The 27,477-nt window shown below is 46.8% G+C and overlaps 1 protein-coding gene across 1 annotated transcript; it reads left to right on the forward strand.

The window, feature by feature from the left end:
* Nucleotides 1-435: 435 nt before the first annotated feature.
* On the forward strand, nt 436-27,101 carry LOC106612922 (forkhead box protein N1). Its single transcript, XM_045687092.2, has 8 exons — nt 436-596; nt 1,635-2,003; nt 2,374-2,481; nt 3,256-3,323; nt 23,711-23,807; nt 25,426-25,633; nt 26,008-26,472; nt 26,776-27,101. Exons 1-8 carry the CDS (start codon nt 459-461, stop codon nt 27,099-27,101), a joined length of 1,779 nt encoding a protein of 592 aa, XP_045543048.2. The 5' UTR covers nt 436-458.
* Nucleotides 27,102-27,477: the final 376 nt, after the last annotated feature.

Genomic DNA, 27,477 nt, shown 5'->3' on the forward strand with positions numbered 1-27,477 from the left:
TTAAATACACTTCAATCAGTGTAGATGGTTAAAGAAGGATTTTTAAGCCTTGGGACAATTGAGACATGGATGTACAAGACAAAATACTTAAGTGCTTTTGAACAGTAGGTGCCAGGTGCACCAGTTTGAGTGTGTCAAGAACTGCAATGCTGCTGGGTTTTTCATGCTCAACAGTTTCCCATGTGTATCAAGAACGTTCCACCATCCAAAGGACATCCAGCCAACATGACACAACTGTGGGAAGCATTGGAGTTCACATGGGCCAGCAACCCTGTGGAGTGCTTTCGACACCTTGTAGTCCATGCCCGACAAATTGAGGCTGTTCTGAGGGCAAAAGGGGGTGCAACTCAATATTAGGAAGGTGTTCCTAATATGTATAACCTTAGTGTATACCACGCCCCAAACTCAAACACGTTTCTATTCTTCCCAGGTGCAGATTTCCTTATAGGCACATCATCATGTCTACAGAATCTCCCAGCTCCACGTGTACTCACAGTGCCAACAGGTCCCTGACAATGACACCATTCCCTCAGATCTCCTCCGTACGCACCTGTGAGCCTCCAGGGTCCTCCCTCCAGCAGATGGTGCACTCACAGGTACCAGAATCCACTGAAAACAGTTTATTTTACAGTTTCACCCAGAAATACTCCAGATGGAAACACTCCCTCCATTTTGATTCAGCCCAAAGCAATGCATGCTTTACCCATCTCATCTCCTTTCCTGCACCTGCATTAGGCTGCTGTTCTTCCAGAGGTAATTCCAGAATCCACATTGTGATCTTAGTGCATAAGCCCATAGCTGTTTGACTAACCAGACCTCGGTTCAAGTAGTATTTTTTGGTTCCATTGGTTGCTTTTCATTGGTAATTTTCATTGTGACAGATAAAGTATTTGAAAGAAAATGAATACTATTTGAACCCAGGTCTGCTTGCAACATGGAGATTGTTTATGAGTGAATCTAAAAGGATTTATAAACTGGGTGGTTTGAGCCCTGAATGCTGATTGGCTGACAGCCGTGGTATATCAGACCGTATACCACAGGTATCGTTGGTAACCAGTTTATAATAGCAGTAATACACCTCAGGGGTTTGTGATATATGGACAATATACCACGGCTAAGGGCTGCATCCAGGCACTCCGCGTTGCATTGTGCCTAAGAACAGACCTTAGCCGTGGTATATTGGCCATATACCACACATCCTCGGGCCTTATTGCTTAAGTAACCTATCTACTTATCACACACACAGGACCTTTTTAAGGACAAGATGCCTTGGAGGAAATGTGTTAAGTTTTATCCTGATATTAATCATGTTTCTCTTATTTTGGACTAATGAATTACCCACCCCTGGGGCAGCAATGTGCCAGTAAATACTGGAGATCTCTATCTATCAGGAGATGTAAATCCCCCCCCCCCCCCCCACCAAAACAGGCATGATGTGTTTAAACCCAAAGGAAAACTGCGTCCCAAATAGCGCCCTATAGGATGTCATTTGGGACACAGGCAATGCCAGGAGATAAAATGTATGTGTTTCTTGGCTATTTCCTTGCATTGTTTCATGATTGCAGATGCCAGCCAGGAGATTCTGGATGTTGCTAAATAACCAGCTAACAATTTGTATATTAATCTCTCCTCAGTGTGATGAGAGCAGTGCTGTGTCATTTACCACTGCCCAGCGGGAGAGAGAAAGCGCCACCTACAGACAGAGAAATGTCGCTGCAGAGACCTGTAGGAGACACAGCATTGATGGAGCCATGGTAACACAGAGTCAAAGGTCAAACTTAGGGTCAGTGTCAGCTGACCGCTTCCACCCCTACCGTCGTCAGTTCAGCAATGGTGGGGTTGCCACGGGTTGCCTGGCCCCTGGTCCCCCTGGGTCTCATCCCTTCATCTGTCTCAGAGAGGTGGAGGCTCCAGATAGCTTCACTGACACATACACATCTACCAGTGAGGAACAGACATGCTGGGATCCATACAACGGGAGTTTCCAAGCTTCCAGACTGATGGTATGATACAGTGATACTCATACTCTAATTGGCTATTCATTCATAGTACACACTAACATTAGTACCATACCCAAATGTACATGGCCATTGAGGAGAGCCCCACCCGTAAGCAGTTCCCCATAGACAGATCTCTCAATCATACCTACTGCTCCTATCCACACACACACACACACACACACACACACACACACACACACACACACACACACACACACACACACACACACACACACACACACACACACACACACACACACACACACACACACACACACACATCACAATGATACCAATGCTGCCAATGAGTTTCCTCAGATTTCATTACTTGTATAATACATTTATCTTCATTCATTCCCTTCATTCAACACAGCAGGGCTCCCAGCACTCTTACCCAGAACCACTGGCTGCACCCAAGGAACCTTCCTGCTTCCTGTCCCAAGGCCATGCCTCCTACAGCCCCCTAGTCCCACTGCAGCAGGTGAGTGGGCAGGACCAAAGTACAGGGGGAGGGGTTAACTTAAGGGGGAGGTTCTTAGAGGCGCTTAACTCAATAGGGTGGTTTTGGTAGGCTATAGAGCGCAATAGTAATGGTGTCTTTTTTGTAGGCACTAACGGAGGGGGTTTTGTAGGGTTTTTGGATAAACGCAGAAAATAAGGTCTACGGTAACACGGGTTTAGGAGATCTTATAGTATATGTTTTGTTCTATGAGATAATCTTAATCTGCTAACGTAAAAATTTTTGAATTTTCATGCATTTATGTTATCAAAACAAGCACACAAAGCACTTTAAGGCTTCATAATTCATAAATGTCCAGTTAACTGACTAATATTCTCTCAAAGAACAAAACTAATTTCTATTTTTTAGGACTACAAACTGTTGGTTTGGGTGGGATTTTGGCACTGTATAAGTTGGTTGACACAGAAACTACCTACGGTACTGCATATCTTTTCAAGGGTTAGTGCCACTCTGCCAAATAACTTGTCAAATACCTTGCCAAGGAAAATAACACTTTGCCAACAGGGCTTGGTTATATCATACCGTGAACTTGTAACAGGATAGGGTTTGCAGAACACAGCTGTGCGGTTCGGAAAACCTCACTGTGTACTCACTTTGTTGCTAAAGTAATACAAGTTCTGGTGTAACAATGTGTGTATGTATGCGCGCACCCATGTGTGTTTGTGTTCTCTCTAGTTCTCACCAGGTGTGTATTCTACCAGTGGAAAATCTAAAAGTTCTCGGTTCTCTCTCCAGTGCCTCTCCACTCCAACCCATCAGGACAGTAGCATGCAGTCCTTCCCCAAGCCCATCTACTCATACAGGTGAACACGCTACTTTGATACTCCATACATGTGCATAATCACAATCTATTACAATCAGGTTTTGGAATTTGGTGTAACATTAATTATATATTTATCACAACGGGTGGATGAGTAATCAGGAGAGGTGGAGTCAGGCGCAGGAGACGGATGATTCCGGGAATAAAGTTTAATAAAATATTCACACAGAAAAATATGCAAAGAACGAAGTGCAGGGTGTGCAAAAATAAAGGCACCACCCTTTAAAGAACGTTCACCAGGGACGCAGCCCAAAAACAACACGTAACTCCAAGAGGGGAAAAACACAGAACTTCAGAACTTCATAACAAACAAACAAACAAACAAACAAACAAACAAACAAACAAACAAACAAACAACCCTGACAACGAACAATCCCGCACAAACCACAAACCTAACTAGCTAGCCTAAATACCCTTCCCCACTAACAATTAACACAAAACAGGTGCATAACTAACCTACGCCTAACTAACAGAACGTGAAACATAAATCGGTGGCAGCTAATAGGCCGGCGACGACGACCGCCGAGCGCCGCCCGGGCGAGGAGGGGCGCCACCTTCCGTAGGTGTCGTGACAATATTAAAGACCTTATTTAATCAAGACCGTATTCAATCAAGACCTTATTTAATCAAGACCTTATTCAATCAAACCCATTTCTCAATATTAATTACTCTTCTTTCTCTGCATGTTTGAAATAATGTTTACAAGGTGAAACACAAATAATTTGAACTGTAAGCATGTCAGTTCTTTAATAACCCCCAAAACCAGTTTACCAGTTTAGATTGAAAGGGAACCAAAGTATATATATTCGGTGTTCAGCTATGATTTCAGTTAGTTTCTGCACATTTTGTACTCTGGTCCTCTGAGGACCAGATGGTATATATTTCAATAATGATTTAACGTAAACTCCTATCAAGTATCAATGTTGCATAATACAAATACCTTGTTCATGGAGTGTTTTACCTCCTTTATCCCTCAGGCTTGCAGGTGTGAGGTGGATGGAGGGGGTGTGAGGTGTGAGTAGGATGGGGTGTGTGTGAGGTGGATGGAGAGGGTGTGAGGTGTGAGGTGGATGGGGTGTGTGTGAGGTGGATGGGGGGTGTGAGGTGTGAGTAGGATGGGGGGGTGTGTGAGGTGGATGGAGGGGGTGTGAGGTGTGAGGTGGATGGAGGGGGTGTGAGGTGTGAGGTGGATGGGGGGTGTGAGGTGTGAGGTGGATGGGGTGTGTGGTGTGAGGTGGATGGAGGGGGTGTGAGGTGTGAGGTGGATGGGGGTGTGAGGTGTGAGGTGGATGGAGGGGGTGTGTGTGAGGTGGATGGAGGGGGTGTGAGGTGTGAGGTGGATGGAGGGGGTGTGAGGTGTGAGGTGGATGGAGGGGGTGTGAGGTGTGAGGTGGATGGGGGGGGTGTGAGGTGGATGGAGGGGGTGTGAGGTGTGAGGTGGATGGGGGGTGTGAGGTGGATGGAGGGAGTGTGAGGTGTGAGGTGGATGGAGGGGGTGTGAGGTGTGAGGTGGATGGGGGGTGTGAGGTGTGAGGTGGATGGGGTGTGTGTGAGGTGGATGGAGGGGGTGTGAGGTGTGAGGTGGATGGGGGGTGTGAGGTGTGAGGTGGATGGGGTGTGTGTGAGGTGGATGGAGGGGGTGTGAGGTGTGAGGTGGATGGGGGGGTGTGAGGTGTGAGTTGTGAGGTGGATGGGGGTGTGAGGTGTAAGGTGGATGGGGGGTGTGTGGTAGGTGTGAGGTGGATGGGGTGTGTGTGAGTTGTGAGGTGGATGGAGGGGGTGTGAGGTGTGAGGTGGATGGGGGTGTGTGAGTTGTGAGGTGGATGGAGGGGGTGTGAGGTGTGAGGTGTGAGGTGGATGGGGTGTGTGTAAGGTGTGAGGTGTGAGGTGGATGGAGGGGGTGTGAGGTGTGAGGTGGATGGGGTGTGTGTAAGGTGTGAGGTGGATGGGGGAGTGAGGTGTGAAGTGGATGGGGTGTGTGTAAGGTGTGAGGTGTGAGGTGGATGGGGTGTGTGTGAGTTGTGCGGCATGAGGTGTGAGGTGGATGTGGGGGTGTGAGGTGGATGTGGGGGTGTGAGATGGATGGGGGTTGTGATGTGTGAGGTGGATGGGGGCTGTGTGAGGTTTGAGGTGGATGAGGGGTGTGTGTGTCACGGGCATCGTATGAATTGGACCAAAATGCAGCGGGAATGTGAATGCTCATTATCTTCTTTATTAAACAAAAAAATGAACACTGAACAAAAAGAACGACGAAAACAGTCTTGTCAGGTGCAACAAACACTAAACAGGAAACAACTACCCACAAATACCATAGAAAAAACACCCCTACTAAATAGGACCTTCAATTAGAGGCAATGAGGAACAGCTGCCTCCAACTGAAGGTCAAAACAATAAACTAGACATAGAAATAGAAAAAATAGAAAATAGAACATAGAAATACAAAACATAGAACACAACCCAAAAACCCCGACAACACAAAACAAACACACCCCTGCCACGTCCTGACCAAACTACACTAACAAATAACCTCTTTTACTGTTCAGGACGTGACAGTGTGAGATGTGAAGTGGATGGGGGGGTGTGAGGTGTGAGGTGGATGCTTTATTTAACCTGGCCAAGATAAAGCAAAGCAGTTCGACACATACAGCAACACAGAGTTACACATGGAATAAACAAACATACAGTCAATAATACAATAGAAAAAGTATATATACAGTGTGTGCAAATGAGGTAGGATAAGGCAATAAATAGGCCTCAGTCAAATCAAATCAAAGTTTATTTGTCACGTGCGCCGAATAAAACAGTGAAATGCTTACTTACAGGCTCTAACCAATAGTGCAAAAAAGGTACTAGATAAACAATAGGTAGGTAAAGAAATAAAACAACAGTAAATTGACAGGCTATATACAGTAGCGAGGCTATAAAAGTAGCGAGGCTACATACAGACACTGGTTATTCAGGCTGATTGAGGTAGTATGTACAGTGGGGAATGTACAGTGTAGGATTTTTAATGAATTTATTTGCAAATTATGGTGGAAAATAAGTATTTGGTCAATAACAAAAGTTTATCTCAATACTTTGTTATATACCCTTTGTTGGCAATGACACAGGTCAAAGGTTTTTTGTAAGTCTTCACAAGGTTTTCACACACTGTTGCTGGTATTTTGGCCCATTCCTCCATGCAGATCTCCTCTAGAGCAGTGATGTTTTGGGGCTGTCGCTGGGCAACACGGACTTTCAACTCCCTCCAAAGATTTTCTATGGGGTTGAGATCTGGAGACTGGCTAGGCCACTCCAGGACCTTGAAATGCTTCTTACGAAGCCACACTTTCGTTGCCCGGGTGGTGTGTTTGGGATCATTGTCATGCTGAAAGACCCAGCCACGTTTCATCTTCAATGCCCTTGCTGATGGAAGGAGGTTTTCACTCAAAATCCCACGATACATGGCCCCATTCATTCTTTCCTTTACACGGATCAGTCGTCCTGGTCCCTTTGCAGAAAAACAGCCCCAAAGCATGATGTTTCCACCCCCATGCTTCACAGTAGGTATGGTGTTCTTTGGATGCAACTCAGCATGCTTTGTCCTCCAAACACGACGAGTTGAGTTTTTACCAAAAAGTTCTATTTTGGTTTCATCTGACCATATGACATTCTCCCAATCCTCTTCTGGATCATCCAAATGCTCTCTAGCAAACTTCAGACGGGCCTGGACATGTACTGGCTTAAGCAGGGGGACACGTCTGGCACTGCAGGATTTGAGTCCCTGGCGGCGTAGTGTGTTACTGATGGTAGGCTTTGTAACTTTGGTCCCAGCTCTCTGCAGGTCATTCACTAGGTCCCCCCGTGTGGTTCTGGGATTTTTGCTCACCGTTCTTGTGATCATTTTGACCCCACGGGGTGAGATCTTGCGTGGAGCCCCAGATCGAGGGAGATTATCAGTGGTCTTGTATGTCTTCCATTTCCTAATAATTGCTCCCACAGTTGATTTCTTCAAACCAAGCTGCTTACCTATTGCAGATTCAGTCTTCCCAGCCTGGTGCAGGTCTACAATTTTGTTTCTGGTGTCCTTTGACAGCTCTTTTGTCTTGGCCATAGTGGAGTTTGGAGTGTGACTGTTTGAGGTTGTGGACAGGTGTCTTTTATACTGATAACAAGTTCAAACAGGTGCCATTAATACAGGTAACGAGTGGAGGACAGAGGAGCCTCTTAAAGAAGAAGTTACAGGTCTGTGAGAGACAGAAATCTTGCTTGTTTGTAGGTGACCAAATACTTATTTTCCACCATAATTTGTAAATAAATTCATTAAAAATCCTACAATGTGATTTTCTGGATTTTTTTTTCTCATTTTGTATGTCATTGTTGACGTGTACCTATGATGAAAATTACAGGCCTCTCTCATCTTTTTAAGTGGGAGAACTTGCACAATTGGTGGCTGACTAAAGACTTTTTTCCCCCACTGTACATGTAGATATGGTTAAAGTGACTATGCATATATGATGAACATAGAGTAGCAGTAGTGTAAAAGAGGGGTTGGCGGGTGGTGGGTGGGACTCAATGCAGATAGCCCGGTTAGCCAATGTGCAGGAGCACTGGTTGGTCGGCCCAATTGAGGTAGTATGTACATGAATGTATAGTTAAAGTGACTATGCATATATGATAAACAGAGAGTAGCAGCAGTGTAAAAAGAGGGGGCACACAATGCAAATAGTCCGGGTAGCCATTTGATTACCTGTTCAGGAGTCTTATGGCTTGGGGGTAAAAACTGTTGAGAAGTCTTTTTGTCCTAGACTTGGCACTCCGGTGCCGCTTGCCATGCGGTAGTAGAGAGAACAGTCTATGACTGGGGTGGCTGGGGTCTTTGACAATTTTTAGGGCCTTCCTTTGACACCGCCTGGTGTAGAGGTCCTGGATGGCAGGCAGTTTAGCCCCAGTGATGTACTGGGCCGTACGCACTACCCTCTGCCTTGCGGTCAGAGGCCGAGCAATTGCCGTACCAGGCAGTGATGCAACCAGTCAGGATGCTCTCGATGTTGCAGCTGTAGAACCTTTTAAGGATCTCAGGACCCATGCCAAATCTTTTTAGTTTTCTGAGGGGGAATAGGCTTTGTCATGCCCTCTTCATGACTGTCTTGGTGTGTTTTGACCATTGTAGTTTGTTGTTGATGTGGACACCAAGGAACTTGAAGCTCTAAGCCTGCTCCACTACAGCCCTGTCGATGAGAATGGGGGCGTGCTCGGTCCTCCTTTTCCTGTAGTCCACAATCATCTCCTTAGTCTTGGTTACGTTGAAGGATAGGTTGTTATTCTGGCACCACCAGGCCAGGTCTCTGACCTCCTCCCTATAGGCTGTCTCGTCATTGTCGGTGATCAGGCCTACCACTGTTGTGTCGTCTGCAAACTTAATGATGGTGTTGGAGTCGTGCCTGGCCATGCAGTCGTGGGTGAACAGGGAGTACAGGAGGGGACTGAGCACGCACCCCTGTGGAGCTCCAGTGTTGAGGATCAGCGTGGCAGATGTGTTGCTACCTAACATCACCACCTGGGGCGGCCCGTCAGGAAGTCCAGGATCCAGTTGCAGAGGGAGGTGTTTAGTCCCAGGATCCTTAGCTTAGTGATGAGCTTGTGTTGATTGCTGAGCTGTAGTCAATGAATAGCATTCTCATTCTCTTTTGTCCAGGTGGGAAAAGGCAGTGTGGAGTGCAATAGAGATTGCATCATCTGTGGATCTGTTTGGGCGGTATGCAAATTGGAGTGGGTCTAGGGTTACTAGGGTCTAGGGTTACTGGGATAATGGAGTTGATGTGAGCCATTACCAACCTTTCAAAGCACTTCATGGCTACGGGCGTGAGTGCTACGGGTCTGTAGTCATTTAGGCAGGTTGCCTTTGTGTTCTTGGGCACAGGGACTATGGTGGTCTGCTTGAAACATGTCGGTATTACCGACTCAATCAGCCCACACTACACAAAATTGTTTTCCAATCAAGCGGCTCATGAGACCTTCTAGCTCTTGGGTATTCATGTCTTTGCTCAAAAATCCTTAATTAATAATAATCCACTAAGACTTGTCTTCGGGCATTCACTTCCAAGATTGAATCAGAGCATACAAAAACAATCATGCTAACTGTCCAGGCTAAAGGTGTACGGAAACGCATTTCCAGCCTGAGGTTACCTTGGGACACCACAGACAGATTTCCTGAGGTGTCATCATCAGGTGATAAATTGAATGCATACAATGTGTAACCCTCTGCAAAATCATTTCTGTCAATAGGTAAAGAGAGCTCTTTTAGATGCCTCCCGGTAGCCAGGAATAGATTGTAAAAGTCTTGCACAGATATTTTAGCGGAGTATATCAGAATGTCATCAATATACACCACTACACCCTGCCGTGCAGGTCCCTGAAAATCTCATCTACAAAGGCCTGGAAGACTGATGAAGCATTCATCAACCCGTACGGCATGACGAGGTACTCATAGTGCCCTGAGGTGGTACTAAAAGCCGTCTTCCACTCGTCTCCCTCCTGGATACGCACCAGGTTGTAAGCGCTCCTGAGATCCAATTTTGTGAAGAAGCGCGCACCATGCATTGACTCTATTGCACTGGCTAAGAGAGGTAGCGGGTAACTGTACCTCACTGTGATCTGGTTGGCGGGCTCTGGCGGCTCCGGACAGGCGGGCGGCTCTGGCGGCTCCTGACTGGCGGGCGGCTCTGGCGGCTCCGGACTAACGGGCGGCTCTGGCGGCTCCGGACAGGTGGGCGGCTCTGGCGGCTCCGGACAGGCGGGCGGCTCTGGCGGCTCCGGACAGGCGGGCGGCTCTGGTGGCTCCTGACTGGCGGGAGGCTCTGGCGGCTCCTGACTGGCGGGCGGCTCTGGCGGCTCCGGACTGGCGGGTGGCTCTGGCTGCACCCGGCTGGCGGGCGTCCCTGGCGGCTCCGGCGGCACTGACCCAGGATTCACCAGGGCAGAGGAGACATGCAAGAGGCCTGGCCCTAGGCACAGGCACAGGACTCACCGGGCTGGTGGGCGGCTCTGACTGCTCCGGACAGGTGGGCGGTTCTGGCGGCTCCGGACAGGCGGGCGGCTCTGGCGGCTCCGGACAGGCGGGCGGCTCTGGCGGCTCCGGGCAGGCAGGCGGCTCTGGCGGCTCCGGGCAGGTGGGTGGCTCTGGCGGCTCTGGACAGGCGGGCGGCTCTGGCGGCTCCGGACTGGTGGGCGGCTCTGGCGGCTCCGGACTGACGGGCAGCTCTGGCGGCTCCGGACTGGCGGGCAGCTCTGGCGGCTCTGGACTGGCGAGACCCACTGGAGGCCTAGTCCTAGGAGGCGGCACAGGACGGACCAGGATGGGGAGACCCACTGGAGGCCTGGTCCGTGGAGGAGGCACAGGCTTGACCAGGATGGGGAGACCCACTGGAGGCCTAGTCCTGGGAGGTGGCACAGGACGGACCAGGATAGGGAGACCCACTGGAGGCCTGGTCCGTGGAGGCGGCACAGGAGAGACCAGGATGGGCAGACCCACTGGAGGCCTGGTCCGTGGAGGCGGCACAGGAGAGACCAGGATGGGGAGACCCACTGGAGGCCTGGTCCGTGGAGGAGGCACAGGCTTAACCAGGATGGGGAGACCCACTGGAGGCCTGGTCCGTGGAGGCGACACAGGAGAGACCAGGATGGGGAGACCCACTGGAGGCCTGGTCCGTGGAGCAGGCACAGGACTGACCAGGATGGGGAGACCCACTGGAGGCCTGGTCCGTGGAAGCGGCACAGGATAGACCGAGTCCTGAAGACGCACTGGAGGTCTAGAGCGCACGGCCTGCACAACCCATCCTGGCTCGATGCCCAATCTCCCCCTGTAGATGTTTGGAGCTGCGATGTAATGCACCGGGCTCTCCACGCGTACTGGGGACACCGTGCGCTTTGGTCTGTTTTTGGTGGGTAATTCTGTAACGGCTGTCGGGAGAGAGAGTAGACCAAGGCGCAGCGGCGTTAGTGTTCATCATGATATTAATTTAATAAAGAACACTACACAAAACAAAACGAGAAAACTGACAGCCAAACAGTCCTGTCAGGTGCAAAACACTCAACAGAAACAATTACCCACAAAACCCAAAGGAAAAACATGCTCCTTATGTGTGACTCCCAATCAGCAACAACGAACTTCAGCTGTGCCTGATTGGGAGCCACACACGGCCCAAAACAAAGAAATACAAAAAACCTAGAAAACGAACATAGAACGCCCACCCAATGTAACACCCTGGCCTAACCAAAATAAAGAACAAAACCCCCTCTCTATGGCCAGGGCGTTACAAATACTAATAATATATTAGATATGTAGAGAGGTTTTGGTGGGTCTAAAGTGGAGTTTTACAATCGTTTTACCATAAGTAAATTCGATGTTTTCGTTCTGATCTGTTTTAAGCTCAACCAGAATGTTTCCAATATATTTCTTGCTTACAGGTACATAGTGTGGCTTGTCATAGTTAACAGTGACTACATCACCATCCTTTCCCTCTATATGAACTGTTCTCAGGAGGGGCACATAACTTTCTCCTACCCTTTGATAGGATATGATGTTGGTATACACAAATATGTTGTAAAACCCTGCATGTATATCCACAGGGAATGGAAATAATTTATCTCTCACATACGTCCATTTACTGGAACTCATCCCCAACATGTAGGCTAAATTACCACTGGTCTTTACACCCCCATCAGCATCCCCTGAGATTTGTACACATTTATGAATAGGGTTGTAGTTCAAGAGTATTTCCATATTGTTCAGGGTTTTGAGTTTGTTCAACTCTGAGATGATCCTCTCTACAGTTCTATAGAACCCTTTTTTAATCTTTATAAGTTTTGGGGATTCCGATATCCTTTTGCAATACAAATCCCAGTCCTTATCTTTGATATTATACCAACTATGGGGGTATGGAATCTCGCTGAGACCTACTTCCCAGGCCTCTGATAACTCTATAGGCTTTGGAAAATTGGTTGTATAATTCGAACTTTGGTTATTCATATATATATATGTGCAGGCGCATTACTGGGGAGAGTCAGGTAGAATCCATTGTGCTCCATGATGCACTCCTGTGTACACTCAAATGATGGTGTTTTTATCATGCATGAGGGTTTAAGTTAGCCCCTGCTGCCTCCACCACATCGTGCTCTAATACCCAACTGTTGAACTTTTGGGGCCAGTTTTTCCAACGGACCAACACCCATTTTTTACCCTTTTCTCTCTTTTGATCCAGAATCTCCTCCACGTGAAAGACTTTGTCTTTACCCATCTGTACCTTCTGTAGTTCCTTCTCATAAAAGGAACCCTCTATAAGCTCCCCATCATAATCTTTTAACTTGTAGACAGGGGGTATACGTGGTAGACATTCGGTAACTGTGAACAACTCATCGCTGTAACCTTGCTCATATTTTTTGTCAAAAACACCCCTCAACTTGGATATATGTACCAAGTCCCCCACTATGAATTTAAAATTAAAAAAAATCTTACGGCGAAGGGGGAACAAACCATACAGATTTTTAAAAACTTGAAAAGAGTTTTCAGAAGAGACCTCGGAGGGCTTCATCCGTATACTTGTATGGTAGCTGGAGTTGTAACGCTTTACTAAATCTTGAACTATATCCACATATCTATGGCTGTTGTGAGCCGTAAAGTATTTCCACATCCTCTCCTTCAAAGTTCTGTTAAAGCGTTCAACAACTGAAGCTTTCAAATCAGAACCTTTAGCAAAATGTACGCTATTGTGCTTCTTCATGAGTTTCTGAAAAGTACTATTAAAAAATTATTTACCGCCGTCAGTCTGCACTTTCTTGGGTGCTCCTCCTTCCTTCAAGATAGAGTCAAAGGCCCGGGTCATCGCTGCCCCACTCTTATTTTTTAAGACCCTTACACATGCTATTTTAGAGAAAATATCTATAACCGTTAGCATGTAGCATGTAGCGATTTCCATCATTTTTATCTGCAAGGGCCTGCATGTCACATAGATCCGCCTGAAACTGGGACAAGGGATGAGTGGAAAAAACTCTATTTCGTGGAAATTGTTTTGGCACAGGTTTATGCAGTGTATGCCTCCTGCTCTGCTAGCCATTCATTCACTTGAGCAACGCCTGACCGGCTACCTGTTTCTTCAGCTATAGCTCTCTGGAACCTCTCCTTCCCCCATAAGACCCTGGGTTAGAGGGGGTATAATAAATATTTTTCAACATCTACTCCGCCATCCTTCTTGCCTCTCTGATGTACAATAACATTAATGAGCCCCTTTCAAATAACGAGAACATTTCATTTTTATTTTTCATTTTTATTTTTGCAAACATGAAGTATTACGTATACAGACAATTCAGGATACTTAGCAGGATATTAGTACCCGTTTTCTCAACGACCCAAGCATGCAACACCTTGTATACTTGGTTTACATTTACAGGCTTGTATCGCTGAATTTTTAAAACACACACATCCGTTATATAAGTATATAAACAACAAATATGATACATCTTAGAATTAAATGGTGTTTCAAACAAATAAACTAAAACCTTAGACAAGGGTGTTTCTAGTTCTTCAGAATCATCCACTAAACGGGATACCAGTTGTGTCCATTCTAGACTCTCCCCCGTATGTCTTACATGGTTCATGATTTGCTCCATTTTTAGCACACGCTCTGCATTAACCCATGTATTGTGGGTTGTGTAGAACGATACATTGTTCACTTTATTTTCAATAATTTGCTGCATAACATTTGTAAGTTCTCTCAAAATGAAAAATGTATTTATTCTCTCTAACATCATATGCATATAGTCACCCATTGCTTTACATCTAAATAAAAAATAATCCACCCACTTTCCCTCCATCAAAATACATACAAATTGAATCCCAAACGTTACTAATAAACTTTTCCAAACAAGTCAAACAACGTTTATAATCAAACCTTAGGTACCCTAATACGTAAATAAACCATAAAATTTAAGACGGAGAATCATTATTGTCTTTACCGGAGAAAAATACCAAAGAACGCACTCTGATTCACGAGCTTGGAAACACTACAGCCAAAATGGAAGCAACCTAGAAAAACTACAATTTCTGGCTAATTTTTTCAAAAACCAGCCTGAAACTCTTTCTAAAGACTGTTGACATCTAGTGGAAGCCCTAGGAACTGCAATCTGGGAGGACTTCGCCTTATAATAAAAGTGACAGCCATTGAAAGTAGTGGTAGGCTGATGTTTTTTTTTACAGTGCCTTGCGAAAGTATTCGGCCCCCTTGAACTTTTCGACCTTTTGCCACATTTCAGGCTTCAAACATAAAGATATAAAACTGTAATTTTTTGTGAAGAATCAACAACAAGTGGGACACAATCATGAAGTGGAACGAAATTTATTGGATATTTCAAACTTTTTTAACAAATAAAAAACTGAAAAATTGGCCGTGCAAAATTATTCAGCCCCCTTAAGTTAATACTTTGTAGCGCCACCTTTTGCTGCGATTACAGCTGTAAGTCGCTTGGGGTATGTCTCTATCAGTTTTGCACATCGAGAGACTGAAATTTTTGCCCATTCCTCCTTGCAAAACAGCTCAAGCTCAGTGAGGTTGGATGGAGAGCGTTTGTGAACAGCAGTTTTCAGTTCTTTCCACAGATTCTCGATTGGATTCAGGTCTGGACTTTGACTTGGCCATTCTAACACCTGGATATGTTTATTTGTGAACCATTTCATTGTAGATTTTGCTTTATGTTTTGGATCATTGTCTTGTTGGAAGACAAATCTCCGTCCCAGTCTCAGGTCTTTTGCAGACTCCATCAGGTTTTCTTCCAGAATGGTCCTGTATTTGGCTCCATCCATCTTCCCATCAATTTTAACCATCTTCCCTGCCCCTGCTGAAGAAAAGCAGGCCCAAACCATGATGCTGCCACCACCATGTTTGACAGTGGGGATGGTGTGTTCAGGGTGATGAGCTGTGTTGCTTTTACGCCAAACATAACGTTTTGCATTGTTGCCAAAAAGTTTGATTTTGGTTTCATCTGACCAGAGCACCTTCTTCCACATGTTTGGTGTGTCTCCCAGGTGGCTAGTGGCAAACTTTAAACGACACTTTTTATGGATATCTTTAAGAAATGGCTTTCTTCTTGCCACTCTTCCATAAAGGCCAGATTTGTGCAGTATACGACTGATTGTTGTCCTATGGATAGAGTCTCCCACCTCAGCTGTAGATCTCTGCAGTTCATCCAGAGTGATCATGGGCCTCTTGGCTGCATCTCTGATCAGTCTTCTCTTTGTATGAGCTGAAAGTTTCGAGGGACGGCCGGGTCTTCGTAGATTTGCAATGGTCTGATACTCCTTCCATTTCAATATTATCGCTTGCACAGTGCTCCTTGGGATGTTTAAAGCTTGGGAAATCTTTTTGTATCCAAATCCAGCTTTAAACTTCTCCACAACAGTATCTCGGACCTGCCTGGTGTGTTCCTTGTTCTTCATGATGCTCTCTGCGCTTTAAACGGACCTCTGAGACTGTCACAGAGCAGGTGCATTTATACGGAGACTTGATTATACACAGGTGGATTCTATTTATCATCATTAGTCATTTAGGTCAACATTGGATCATTCAGAGATCCTCACTGAACTTCTGGAGAGAGTTTGCTGCACTGAAAGTAAAGGGGCTGAATCATTTTGCACGGACAATTTTTCAGTTTTTTATTTGTTAAAAAAGTTTGAAATATCCAATAAATTTCGTTCCACTTCATAATTGTGTCCCACTTGTTGTTGATTCTTCACAAAAAATTACAGTTTTATATCTTTATGTTTGAAGCCTGAAATGTGGCAAAAGGTCGAAAAGTTCAAGGGGGCCGAATACTTTCGCAAGGCACTGTATGTTTGTCCTCGGTGTTTCGCCTGCCATATCAGTTCTGTTATACTCACAGACATGATTGTAACAGTTTTAGAAACTTTAGAGTGGTTTCTATTCAATTCTACCAATTATATGCATATCCTAGCTTCTGGGCCTGAGTAACAGGCAGTTTACTTTGGGCACGCTTTTCATCCGGACGTGAAAATACTGCCCCCTACCCAAGAGAGGTTAACACAGTATCCAAAGATGGGCCAGATGTATACAGAATGGTGTCATTTGCGTAGAGGCGGATCAGAGAATCGCCAGCAGCAAGAGTGACATCATTGATGTATACAGAGAAGAGAGTCGGCCTGAGAATTGAACCCTGTGGCACCCCCATAGAGACTGCCAGAGGTCCGGACAACAGGCCCTCTAATTTGACACACTGAACTCTATCAGATAAGTAGTTGGTGAACCAGGAGAGGCAGTCATTTGAGAAACCAAGGCTGTTGAGTCTGCCGATAAGAATGTGGTGATTCAAATCAAATCAAATGTATTTATATAGCCCTTCTTACATCAGCTGATATCTCAAAGTGCTGTACAGAAACCCAGCCTATAACCCCAAACAGCAAGCAATGCAGGTGTAGAAGCGCGGTGGCTAGGAAAAACTCCCTAGAAAGGCCAAAACCTAGGAAGAAACCTAGAGATGAACCAGGCTATGAGGGGTGGCCAGTCCTCTTCTGGCTGTGCCGGGTGGAGATTATAACAGAACATGGCCAAGATGTTCAAATGTTCATAAATGACCAGCATGGTCAAATAATAATAATCACAGTTGTCGAGGGTGCAACAAGTCAGCACCTCAAGAGTAAATGTCAGTTGGCTTTTCATAGCCGATCATTGTTCGTATCTCTACCGCTCCTGCTGTCTCTAGAGAGTTGAAAACAGCAGGTCTGGGACAGGTAGCACGTCCGGTGAACAGGTCAGGGTTCCATAGCCGCAGGCAGAACAGTTGAAACTGGAGCAGCAGCATGGCCAGGTGGACTGGGGACAGCAAGGAGTCATCATGCCAGGTAGTCCTGAGGCATGGTCCTAGGGCTCAGATCCTCCGAGAGAGAGAAAGAAAGAAAGAAAGAGTGAATTAGAGAGAGCATACTTAAATTCACACACGACACCGGATAAGACAGGAGAAATACTCCAGATATAACAGACTGACCCTAGCCCCCCGACACATAAACTACTGCAGCATAAATACTGGAGGCTGAGACAGGAGGGGTCAGGAGACACTGTGGCCCCATCTGACGATACCCCCGGACAGGGCCACACAGGAAGGATATAACCCCACCCACTTTGCCAAAGCACAGCCCCCACACCACTAAAGGGATCACTTCAACCACCAACTTACCATCCTGAGACAAGGCCGAGTATAGCCCACAAAGATCTCCGCCACGGCACAACCCAAGGGGGGGCGCCAACCCAGACAGGAAGACCACGTCAGTCACTCAACCCACTCAAGTGACGCACCCCTCCTATAATAGGGTTAGAGGCAGAGAATCCCAGTGGAGAGAGGGGAACCGGCCAGGCAGAGACAGCAAGGGCGGTTCGTTGCTCCAGAGCCTTTCCGTTCACCTTCACACTCCTGGGCCAGACTACACTCAATCATAGGACCCACTGAAGAGATGAGTCTTCAGTAAAGACTTAAAGGTTGAGACCGAGTCTGCATCTCTCACATGGGTAGGCAGACCATTCCATAAAAATGGAGCTCTATTGACAGAGTCGAAAGCCTTGGCCAGGTCGATGAATACGGCGACACAGTAATGTCTCTTATCGATGGCGGTTATGATATCGTTTAGGACCTTGAGCGTAGCTGAGGTGCACACATGACCAGCTCTGAATCCAGATTGCATAGTGGAGAAGGTACAGTGGGATTCTAAATGGTCGGTAATCTGTTTGTTAACTTGGCTTTCGAAGACCTTAGAAAGGCAGGGTAGGATAGATATACAGTGAGGGAAAAAGGTATTTGATCCCCTGCTGATTTTGTACATTTGCCCACTGTCAAAGAAATGATCAGTCTATAATTTGAATGGTAGGTTTATTTAAACAGTGACAGACAGAATAACAACAAAAAAATCTGGAAAAACACATGTCAAAAATGTTATAAATTGATTTGCATTTTAATGAGGGAAATAAGTATTTGACCCCCTCTCAATCAGAAAGATTTCTGGCTCCCAGGTGTCTTTTATACAGGTAATGAGCTGAGATTAGGAGCACACTCTTAAAGGGAGTGCTCCTAATCTCAGCTTGTTACCTGTATAAAAGACACCTGTCCACAGAAGCAATCAATCAATCAGATTCCAAACTCTCCACCATGGCCAAGACCAAAGAGCTCTCCAAGGATGTCAGGGACAAGATTGTAGACCTACACAAGGCTGGAATGGGCTACAAGACCATCGCCAAGCAGCTTGGTGAGAAGGTGACAACAGTTGGTGCGATTATTCGCAAATAGATGAAACACAAAAGAACTGTCAATCTCCCCCGGCCTGGGGCTCCATGCAAGATCTCACCTCGTGGAGTTGCAATGATCATGAGAATGGTGAGGAATCAGCCCAGAACTACACGGGAGGATCTTGTCAATGATTTCAAGGCAGCTGGGACCATAGTCACCAAGAAAACAATTGGTAACACACTACGCCGTGAAGGACTGAAATCCTGCAGCACCCACAAGGTCCCCCTGCTCAAGAAAGCACATATACATGCCCGTCTGAAGTTTGACAATGAACATCTGAATGATTCAGAGGACAACTGGGTGAAAGTGTTGTGGTCAGATGAGACCAAAATGGAGCTCTTTGGCATCAACTCAACACGCCGTGTTTGGAGGAGGAGGAATGCTGCCTATGACCCCAAGAACACCATCCCCACCGTCAAACATGGAGGTGGAAACATTATGCTTTGGGGGACAGGACAACTTCACCGCATCAAAGGGACGATGGACGGGGCCATGTACCGTCAAATCTTGGGTGAGAACCTCCTTCCCTCAGCCAGGGCATTGAAAATGGGTCGTGGATGGGTATTCCAGCATGACAATGACCCAAAACACACAGCCAAGGCAACAAAGGAGTGGCTCAAGAAGAAGCACATTAAGGTCCTGGAGTGGCCTAGCCAGTCTCCAGACCTTAATCCCATAGGAAATCTGTGGAGGGAGCTGAAGGTTCGAGTTGCCAAACGGCAGCCTCGAAACCTTAATGACTTGGAGAAGATCTGCAAAGAGGAGTGGGACAAAATCCTTCCTGAGATGTGTGCAAACCTGGTGGCCAACTATAAGAAACGTCTGACCTCTGTGATTGCCAACAAGGGTTTTGCCACCAAGTACTAAGTCATGTTTTGCAGAGGGGTCAAATACTTATTTCCCTCATTAAAATGCAAATCATTTTATAGCATTTTTTATATGCGTTTCTCTGGATTTTTTGTTGTTGTTATTCTGTCTCTCACAGTTCAAATAAACCTACCATTAAAATTATAGACTGATCATTTCTTTGTCAGTGGGCAAATGTACAGAATCAGCAGGGGATCAAATACTTTTACATTTACATTTTAGTCATTTAGCAGACGCTCTTATCCAGAGCGACTTACAGTAGTGAATGCATACATTTCATACAATTTCTTTATTTTTTTTATTTTTTTTTGCTGGCCCCCCGTGGGAATCGAACCCACAACCCTGGTGTTGCAAACACCACGCTCTACCAACTGTAGGTCTGTAGCAGTTTGGGTCTAGAGTGTCTCCCGCTTTGAAGAGGGGGATGATCGCGGCAGCTTTCCATTCTTTGGGAATCTCAGACGATACGAAAGAGAGGTTGAACAGGGTAGTAATAGGGGTTGCAACAATTTCGGCAGATAATTTTTGAATGAGAGGGTCCAGATAGTCTAGCCCAGCTGATTTGTAGGGGTCTAGATTTTGCAGCTCTTTCAGAACATCAGCTATCTGGATTTGGGTGAAGGAGAAATGGGTGAGGCTTGGGCGAGTTGCTGTGGGGGGTGCAGGGCAGTTGACCGGGGTAGGGGTAGGGGTAGCCAGGTGGAAAGCATGGCCAGCCGTAGAAAAATGCTTATTGAAATTCTCAATTATAGTGGATTTATCGGTGGTGACAATGTTTCCCAGTGTTGTGGGCAGCTGGGAAGAGGTGCTCTTATTCTCCTTTGACTTTACAGTGTCCCAGAACCTTTTTGAGTTTGTGTTACAGGATGCAAATTTCTGTTTGAAAAAGCTAGCCGTAGCTTTCCTAACTGCCTGTGTATATTGGTTACTAACTTCCCTGAAAAGTTGCATATCGCGAGGGCTATTCGATGCTAATGCAGTACGTCACAGGATGTTTTTGTGCTGGTCGAGGGCAGTCAGGTCTGGAGTGAAGGGCTATATCTGTTCCTGGTTCTACATTTTTTGAATGGGGCATGCTTATTTAAGATGGTGAGGAAGGCACTTTTAAAGAATAACCAGGCATCCTCAATATCCTTCCAGGATACCCGGGCCAAGTCGATTAGAAAGGCCTGCTCGCGGACGTGTTTTAGGGAGCGTTTGACAGTGATGAGGGGTGGTCGTTTGACCACAGACCCATTACAGTTGCAGGCAATGAGGCAGTGATCGCTGAGATCTTGGTTGAAAACAGCAGAGGTGTTCACATATGGTGTCCAGGCCACAGGTGGGGGCAGAGGGTGGTCTATAGCAAGCGGCAACGGTGAGAGACTTGTTTCTGGAAAGGTGGATTTTTAAAAGTAGAAGCTCGAATTGTTTGGGTACAGACCTGGATAGTAAGGCAGAACTCTGCAGGCTATCTCTGCAGTAGATTGCAACTCTGCCCCCTTTGGCAGTTCTATCTTGTCGGAAAATGTTATAGTTAGGGATGGAAATGTCTGGGTTTTTGGTGGTCTTCCTAAGCCAGGATTCAGACACGGCTAGGACATCCGGGTTGGCAGAGTGTGCTAAAGCAGTGAATAAAACAAACTTCTAATGTTAACATGCATGAAACCAAGGCTTTTACGGTTACAGAAGTCAACAAATGAGAGCACCCGGGGAATAGAAGTGGAGCTAGGCACTCCTATTCACACCTGGATTAACCTCTACATCCCCAGAGGGTCAGAGGAGGAGTAGGATAAGGGTACGGCTGAAGGCTATAAGAACTGGTCATCTAGTACGTTCGGAACAGAGAGTAAAAGGAGCAGGATTCTGGGCACGATAGAATATATTCAAGGCATAATGTACAGACAAAGGTATGGTAGGATGTGAATACATTGGAGGTAAACCTAGGCGTTGTGTGATGATGAGAGAGATATTGTCTCTAGCAACATTTAAATCAGCTGATGTCACCACATGTGTGGGAGGTGGAACTAAAGGGTTGGCTAAGGTATATTGAGCAGGGCTAGAGGCTCTACAGTAAAATAAGACAATAATCCCTAACCAGGACAGTAATGGACAAGGCATATTGACATTAACGAGAGGCATGCGTAGCCGAGTAATGACAGGAGTCCAGTGAGTGGTTGGGCTGGCTGGAGACACTGCAATTCAGACAGCTAGCAGGTCGGGGCTATTAAGCTAGCAGAAGGGTGTGAGGTTAGTAAGGTGTGAGGTGTGATGTGGATGGGGGGTGTGAGGTGTGAGGTGGATGGGATGTGTGTGAGGTGTGAGGTGGATGGGGTGTGTGAGACTTGAGGTGTGAGGTGGATGGGGTGTGTGAGGTGGATGGGGTGTGTGTGAGGTGTGAGGTGGATGGGGTGTGTGAGGTGTGAGGTGGATGGGGTGTGTGTGAGGTGTGAGGTGGATGGGGTGTGTGTGAGTTGTGAGGTGGATGGGGTGTGTGGGAGGTGTGAGGTGGATGGGGTGTGTGTGAGGTGTGAGGTGGATGGGGTGTGTGTGAGGTGTGAGGTGGATGGGGTGTGTGAGGTGTGAGGTGGATGGGGGGGTGTGAGGTGTGAGGTGTGAGGTGGATGGGGGGGTGTGAGGTGTGAGGTGGATGGGGGGTGTGAGGTGTGAGGTGGATGGGGGGATGTGAGGTGTGAGGTGTGAGGTGGATGGGGGGGTGTGAGGTGTGAGGTGGATGGGGTGTGTGTGAGTTGTGAGGTGTGAGGTGGATGGAGGGGGTGTGAGGTGTGCGGCGTGAGGTGTGAGGTGGATGGGGGGGGTGAGGTGTGAGATGGATGGGGGGATGTGAGGTGTGAGGTGTGAGGTGGATGGGGGGATGAGGTGTCCGGTTTGAGGTGTGAGGTAGATGGAGGGTGTGTGAGGTGTGAGGTGGATGGGGTGTGTGTGAGGTGGATGGAGGGTGTGTGAGGTGTGAGGTGCATGGAGGGTGTGTGAGGTGTGAGGTGGATGGAGGGTGTGTGAGGTGTGAGGTGGATGGAGTGTGTGTGAGGTGGATGAGCAGTGTGTGAGGTGTGAGGTGGATGGAGTGTGTGTGAGGTGTGAGGTGGATGGAGTGTGTGTGAGGTGGATGAGATGTGTGTGAGGTGTGAGGTGGATGGAGTGTGTGTGAGGTGTGAGGTGGATGGAGTGTGTGTGTGAGGTGGATGGGGGGTGTGAGGTGTGAGGTGGATGGGGGGGGGGTGAGTTGTGAGGTGTGAGGTGGATGGAGGGGGTGTGAGGTGGATGGGGGGGTGTGAGGTGTGCGGCGTGAGGTGTGAGGTGGATGGGGGGATGAGGTGTCCGGTTTGAGGTGTGAGTTGGATGGGGTGGTGTGAGGTGTGAGGTGTGAGGTGGATGGAGGGTGTGTGAGGTGTGAGGTGGATGGAGTGTGTGTGAGGTGGATGAGATGTGTGTGAGGTGTGAGGTGGATGGAGTGTGTGTGAGGTGGATGGAGTGTGTGGGTGTGAGGTGGTGGAGGGTGGAGGTGGATGGGGGGGTGTGGGTGTGAGGTGGTGGAGGTGGGGGGGATGGTGGTGTGAGGTGTGAGGTGGATGGAGTGTGTGTGAGGTGGATGAGATGTGTGTGAGGTGGATGGAGTGTGTGTGTGAGGCAGCCCCATGCCCTAGATCTACAGTGGTTATTGTCATTTCTATCTACCATACCTATTTTCTGACTTTTTCCTCAGAGGCTGAGTTAATATGATAATAACAACTTGTTTCCTTTTAGTGTTTTGTGGATGTCAACATGGATCCTTGTCATGAAGGATGTACATTCTTAGAATCTTAGCTATCTGTCCCCATAGGAGAACCCTTTTTGGTTCCAGGTAGAACTCTCTCTACAGACGGTTCTACATGGAAGCCAAAAAGGCTCTATCTGGAATCAAAAAGGGCTCTATCTGGAACCAAAAAGGGTTTTACCTGGAACCAAAAAGGGTTTTACCTGGAACCAAAAAGGGTTTTACCTGGAAGCAAAAAGGGTTCTCCTATGGGGACAGTCGATTAACCCTTTTGGAACCATTTTTTATAAGAGTGTACTGTATATGTAATGAATAAACAACACTGTGATGTTAAATAATATAATATATGTTATAATATACAATAATAATATAATATTGACTACAACTGATTGACTACACTGACTACAATGTTTGTCTTCAATCCATAGCATTCTGATCTTCATGGCTCTGAGGAACAGTAAGACAGGGAGTCTCCCAGTTAGTGAGATCTACAGGTTCATGACTGAACACTTCCCCTACTTCAAGGTACAGCAGGAGGACGTTATGTCTTCTCACTGACCCAACAGTCATCTCTGTGTCTTCTTAACTCTTTCATTATTCTCATCCTATGTATTTTATCTGTGCAATGTCACAGGCAGAGTTGTTGTAACTATTGCTATACATCCTTGTATGAACTTTGCGTCACCTAACTTTCCAAAACGAATGAATACAAGGACACACAAGTGACATGCATTGGGCTTAACCACACTTGTAAAGTAAATACCTTGTAATTAAATGTATTTACATGTGGTTTGAATGACTCAATCACTGAGAGATCAACGCCTGCTGATCTTCAATCCTCTCATATCTGGCGACAAGCCCTTTATAGAAGGACATGGAGAGAGAGAGAGAAACCATATATTGTCTTTAGAGCCTCCATAGTTGAATGATGAATGATACTATAATAGTGCATATAGATCCAACGGTGTGCCAAAGCAGAAGCAGCCTTTGCCGTAGACTAGCCTCGTCCCCAGCCGTTTGTTAGGTATCATCAACCCCTACCTGTTCTATAGAGAATACAGGCGTGGCCTCTAGGACCTAGTAAAAAGTAGTGCACTAGGGAACAGGGTCCTATTTGGGACCCAGCCTGTGTTTAACGAGGCTAGCCGTGGGTCAACCCGGCTGATACCCGTTAAGGCTTGATCAGTGTCTTCCCATCCATCACGGTGCTTATAGACCCAGGAAGTGGTTGTGTCTGTCTGTCTGTCTGTCTGTCTGTCTGTCTGTCTGTCTGTCTGTCTGTCTGTCTGTCTGTCTGTCTGTCTGTCTGTCTGTCTGTCTGTCTGTCTGTCTGTCTGTCTGTCTGTCTGTCTGTCTGTCTGTCTGTCTGTCTGTCTGTCTGTCTGTCTGTCTGTCTGTCTGTCTGTCTGTCTGGCGTAGGAAGAGGAGGAATGTACAACGTGGCACTGCAACAGCTTTGGCTCCTCTTCAGCCGAACATTGTGTAGGACCTATGACTGAGAGACTGCCTCTTGGGTGTGTGTGTGTGTGTGTGTGTGCGTGCGTGCGTGCGTGTGTGTGTGTGTGTGTGTGTGTGTGTGTGTGTGTGTGTGTGTGTGTGTGTGTGTGTGTGTGTGTGTGTGGCGTGTATGTGTTTGTTTGTGTGTGTGCAACGTGGCACTACCCCTGCTTTGGTTCCTCTTGACTTTTGACTTGATTTTTAATTACTTTTAACCCCTATTTGGGTAAAAAGCTGAGGTTTGGGGCTGGACAGAGCTATGGATGCAAAGACTGACCATCCATGACATCACATTATATTTTAAGCTGTATATTGTTTATTTACTTTGAATGTTTACAAACAGTGGAGTAAAACAAGCGTATATGTTGGGTTCTGAACTAACTTCTAAGCTATATTCTTCAAGGATGAGTGGGTAAATATCATTCATTGAAATGTCAAAAAATGGATGCATCAATCGCAGATAGCCCCTTTAAGAAATTCATAAATATGTTAAATATAATTCAATGCAATACCTTGATTATTTACATAGCCACAAACTATACAGTAGTATATCAAAATTGAACAATTAAAAATTGGAGGGAAAAAAGTATCCCATGGAAAATGAAAATACTGTTACTGTACATTTTTCCTCTCCTTTCTGTCTCAGACGGCTCCAGATGGATGGAAGAACTCGGTCCGCCACAACCTGTCTCTGAATAAGTGCTTTGAGAAGGTGGAGAATAAGATTGGCAACTCTTCCCGTAAGGGCTGCCTGTGGGCCCTCAACCCAGCCAAGATAGAGAAGATGCAGGAGGAGCTACACAAGTGGCGCCGCAAAGACCCCCTCACTGTCCGCAAGAGCATGGCCAGGCCAGGTAGGTGGTCTATACATCACAGACCAGGACTCCCCTTAGACCTGGGCTATGTTTTATTTGCACTTCCTCAAAGTTCAGATGCTAGTGTTTTAATGGACTGTAAGCTTGGCAATCCTCAGGTCCGTCATGGCATAAATGACACCCTAAATAAGATGGTTCTATGTTATTCAGAAAGATTCAAGTACAGCTTGTGTTGCTACAGACAGGGCATGTTACCTTGGAGACCGAGCAACACCAGCATTCTGGTGATTCTATCCACTCAGCCTTTTTGGCAGCTGTTACAGGAGATAAATGTAAGGTCATCTCAATTTACCCACAGTCTCTCTCTATCTCTCTCTCTCTCTCTCTCGCGCGCTCTCTCTCTGTTTTCTCAGAGGACCTGGATCGCCTGTTGGGGGAAAGACCAGAGAATCTGAAATCTTTACCTTTTTACCACCAGACCCCACTGGCAAGATCCACCACAAACTACAACCCTACCCCTTCCTCCTTTACTTCATCCCAGCCTCCAGAGCCCTGTCGCCCTCTCCAACGTCTCCTCTACCCCCACGTCCCCCCTTCCACCCTGACAGTCAACCAGCACCCCCGCTACATGTCCCCCACCACCCCCCACCCCTTCTCCTTCTACTCCCCCTGCGGACAGCAGCCTCCATCAGGTATCCCTCCCAATGTGGGTACCTTGGGTTCCCCCTTGGCGGGGCAGACACCCTCCAGCTGTAGCGCCACCATACAGGCAGAGTATGACGTTGGGCCCAGGAGCATGCAGGAGCTACAGCTAGAGGGAGATGCTAGTAACGATATCGACACGCTCAACCCAAGCTTGACTGACCTGCAGCTCCATGGTGAGAGAGAGAGAGAGAGAGAGAGAGAGAGAGAGAGAGAGAGAGAGAGAGAGAGAGAGACAGAGAGAGTGTGTGAGAGAGAGAGAGAGAGAGAGAGAGAGAGAGGAGAGAGAGAGAGAGAGAGAGAGAGAGAGAGAGAGACAGAGAGAGAGAGACAGAGAGAGAGTGTGTGAGAGAGAGAGAGAGAGAGAGAGAGACAGAGAGAGAGAGAGAGAGAGAGAGAGAGAGAGAGAGAACCATATTCAGGAAATATTTTTATACACTCTACAACAAGATTTGCAACCCTGTTCACTCTCCTCTCAGGTTACTTGTGGGAGGAGCTGAGAGAGGACAGCCTGGCTCCTGATTCGCTGGTGGCAATCAGTCCCTCCCCGTCCCCCTCATCTTCCCAGCCAACACTCTTCCTCCTGGGGTCAAGTCTGAGGAGCACCTGTCTTGTCAATCAGACATCAGAGTTGATCTCTGTCGGGCTGGGGAAGGAAGAGGAGGAAGATGAGGAGATGGACGGAGGATGTGGAGGTCCATCAGACCTACATATTAATGGACAGTACCACACAGCCTACACAGGTGTGGAGAGTTTAGCTGGTTACCTCACTTCCATGGGGAACACCCCCATACCTTTGCTTTGAAGCCCAGGAAAAGGGCTCCCTTCGTGAAATCTCACCAAGACCTTCCCCCTGGACCTCCAGGACAACTCAAGACTGGGGTTGTGAAAGTCAAGACTTATCACAATGTAGCAATGAAACAGTGACAATATTGTGCACAGTTTGATCACAATCAAACATCATATTTTGCTTTGCTTTGAACCTGCAGAGCTCGTTGGCTCAATTTGTCTACAATTAGCCTTAATCAAATGTGTGAGTGAGTAGGGGTTTAGGTTTTATCACAGTTGCGTTAACAATATGTTTATATTCATATCATTGACTGTGGCTGGGTCAAATTCAAAACTTGACATTCATGAGAATGAATGGATCCAAAAGCTCATGACACACCTGATTGTTCAGT

This window comes from Salmo salar, chromosome 09 (genome assembly GCF_965601325.2).
Source record: "Salmo salar chromosome 09, fSalSal1, whole genome shotgun sequence".
Classification (NCBI taxonomy): Eukaryota; Metazoa; Chordata; class Actinopteri; order Salmoniformes; family Salmonidae; genus Salmo; species Salmo salar.

Coding starts and splice junctions, on each gene's coding strand:
- LOC106612922 (XM_045687092.2), top strand. CDS start 459: ATGTCTACAGAATCTCCCAGCTCCACGTGTACTCACAGTGCCAACAGG. Junction 2,482..3,255: donor CCCTAGTCCCACTGCAGCAG/GTGAGTGGGCAG, acceptor TTCTCTCTCCAG/TGCCTCTCCACTCCAACCCA. Junction 23,808..25,425: donor AACACTTCCCCTACTTCAAG/GTACAGCAGGAG, acceptor TTTCTGTCTCAG/ACGGCTCCAGATGGATGGAA.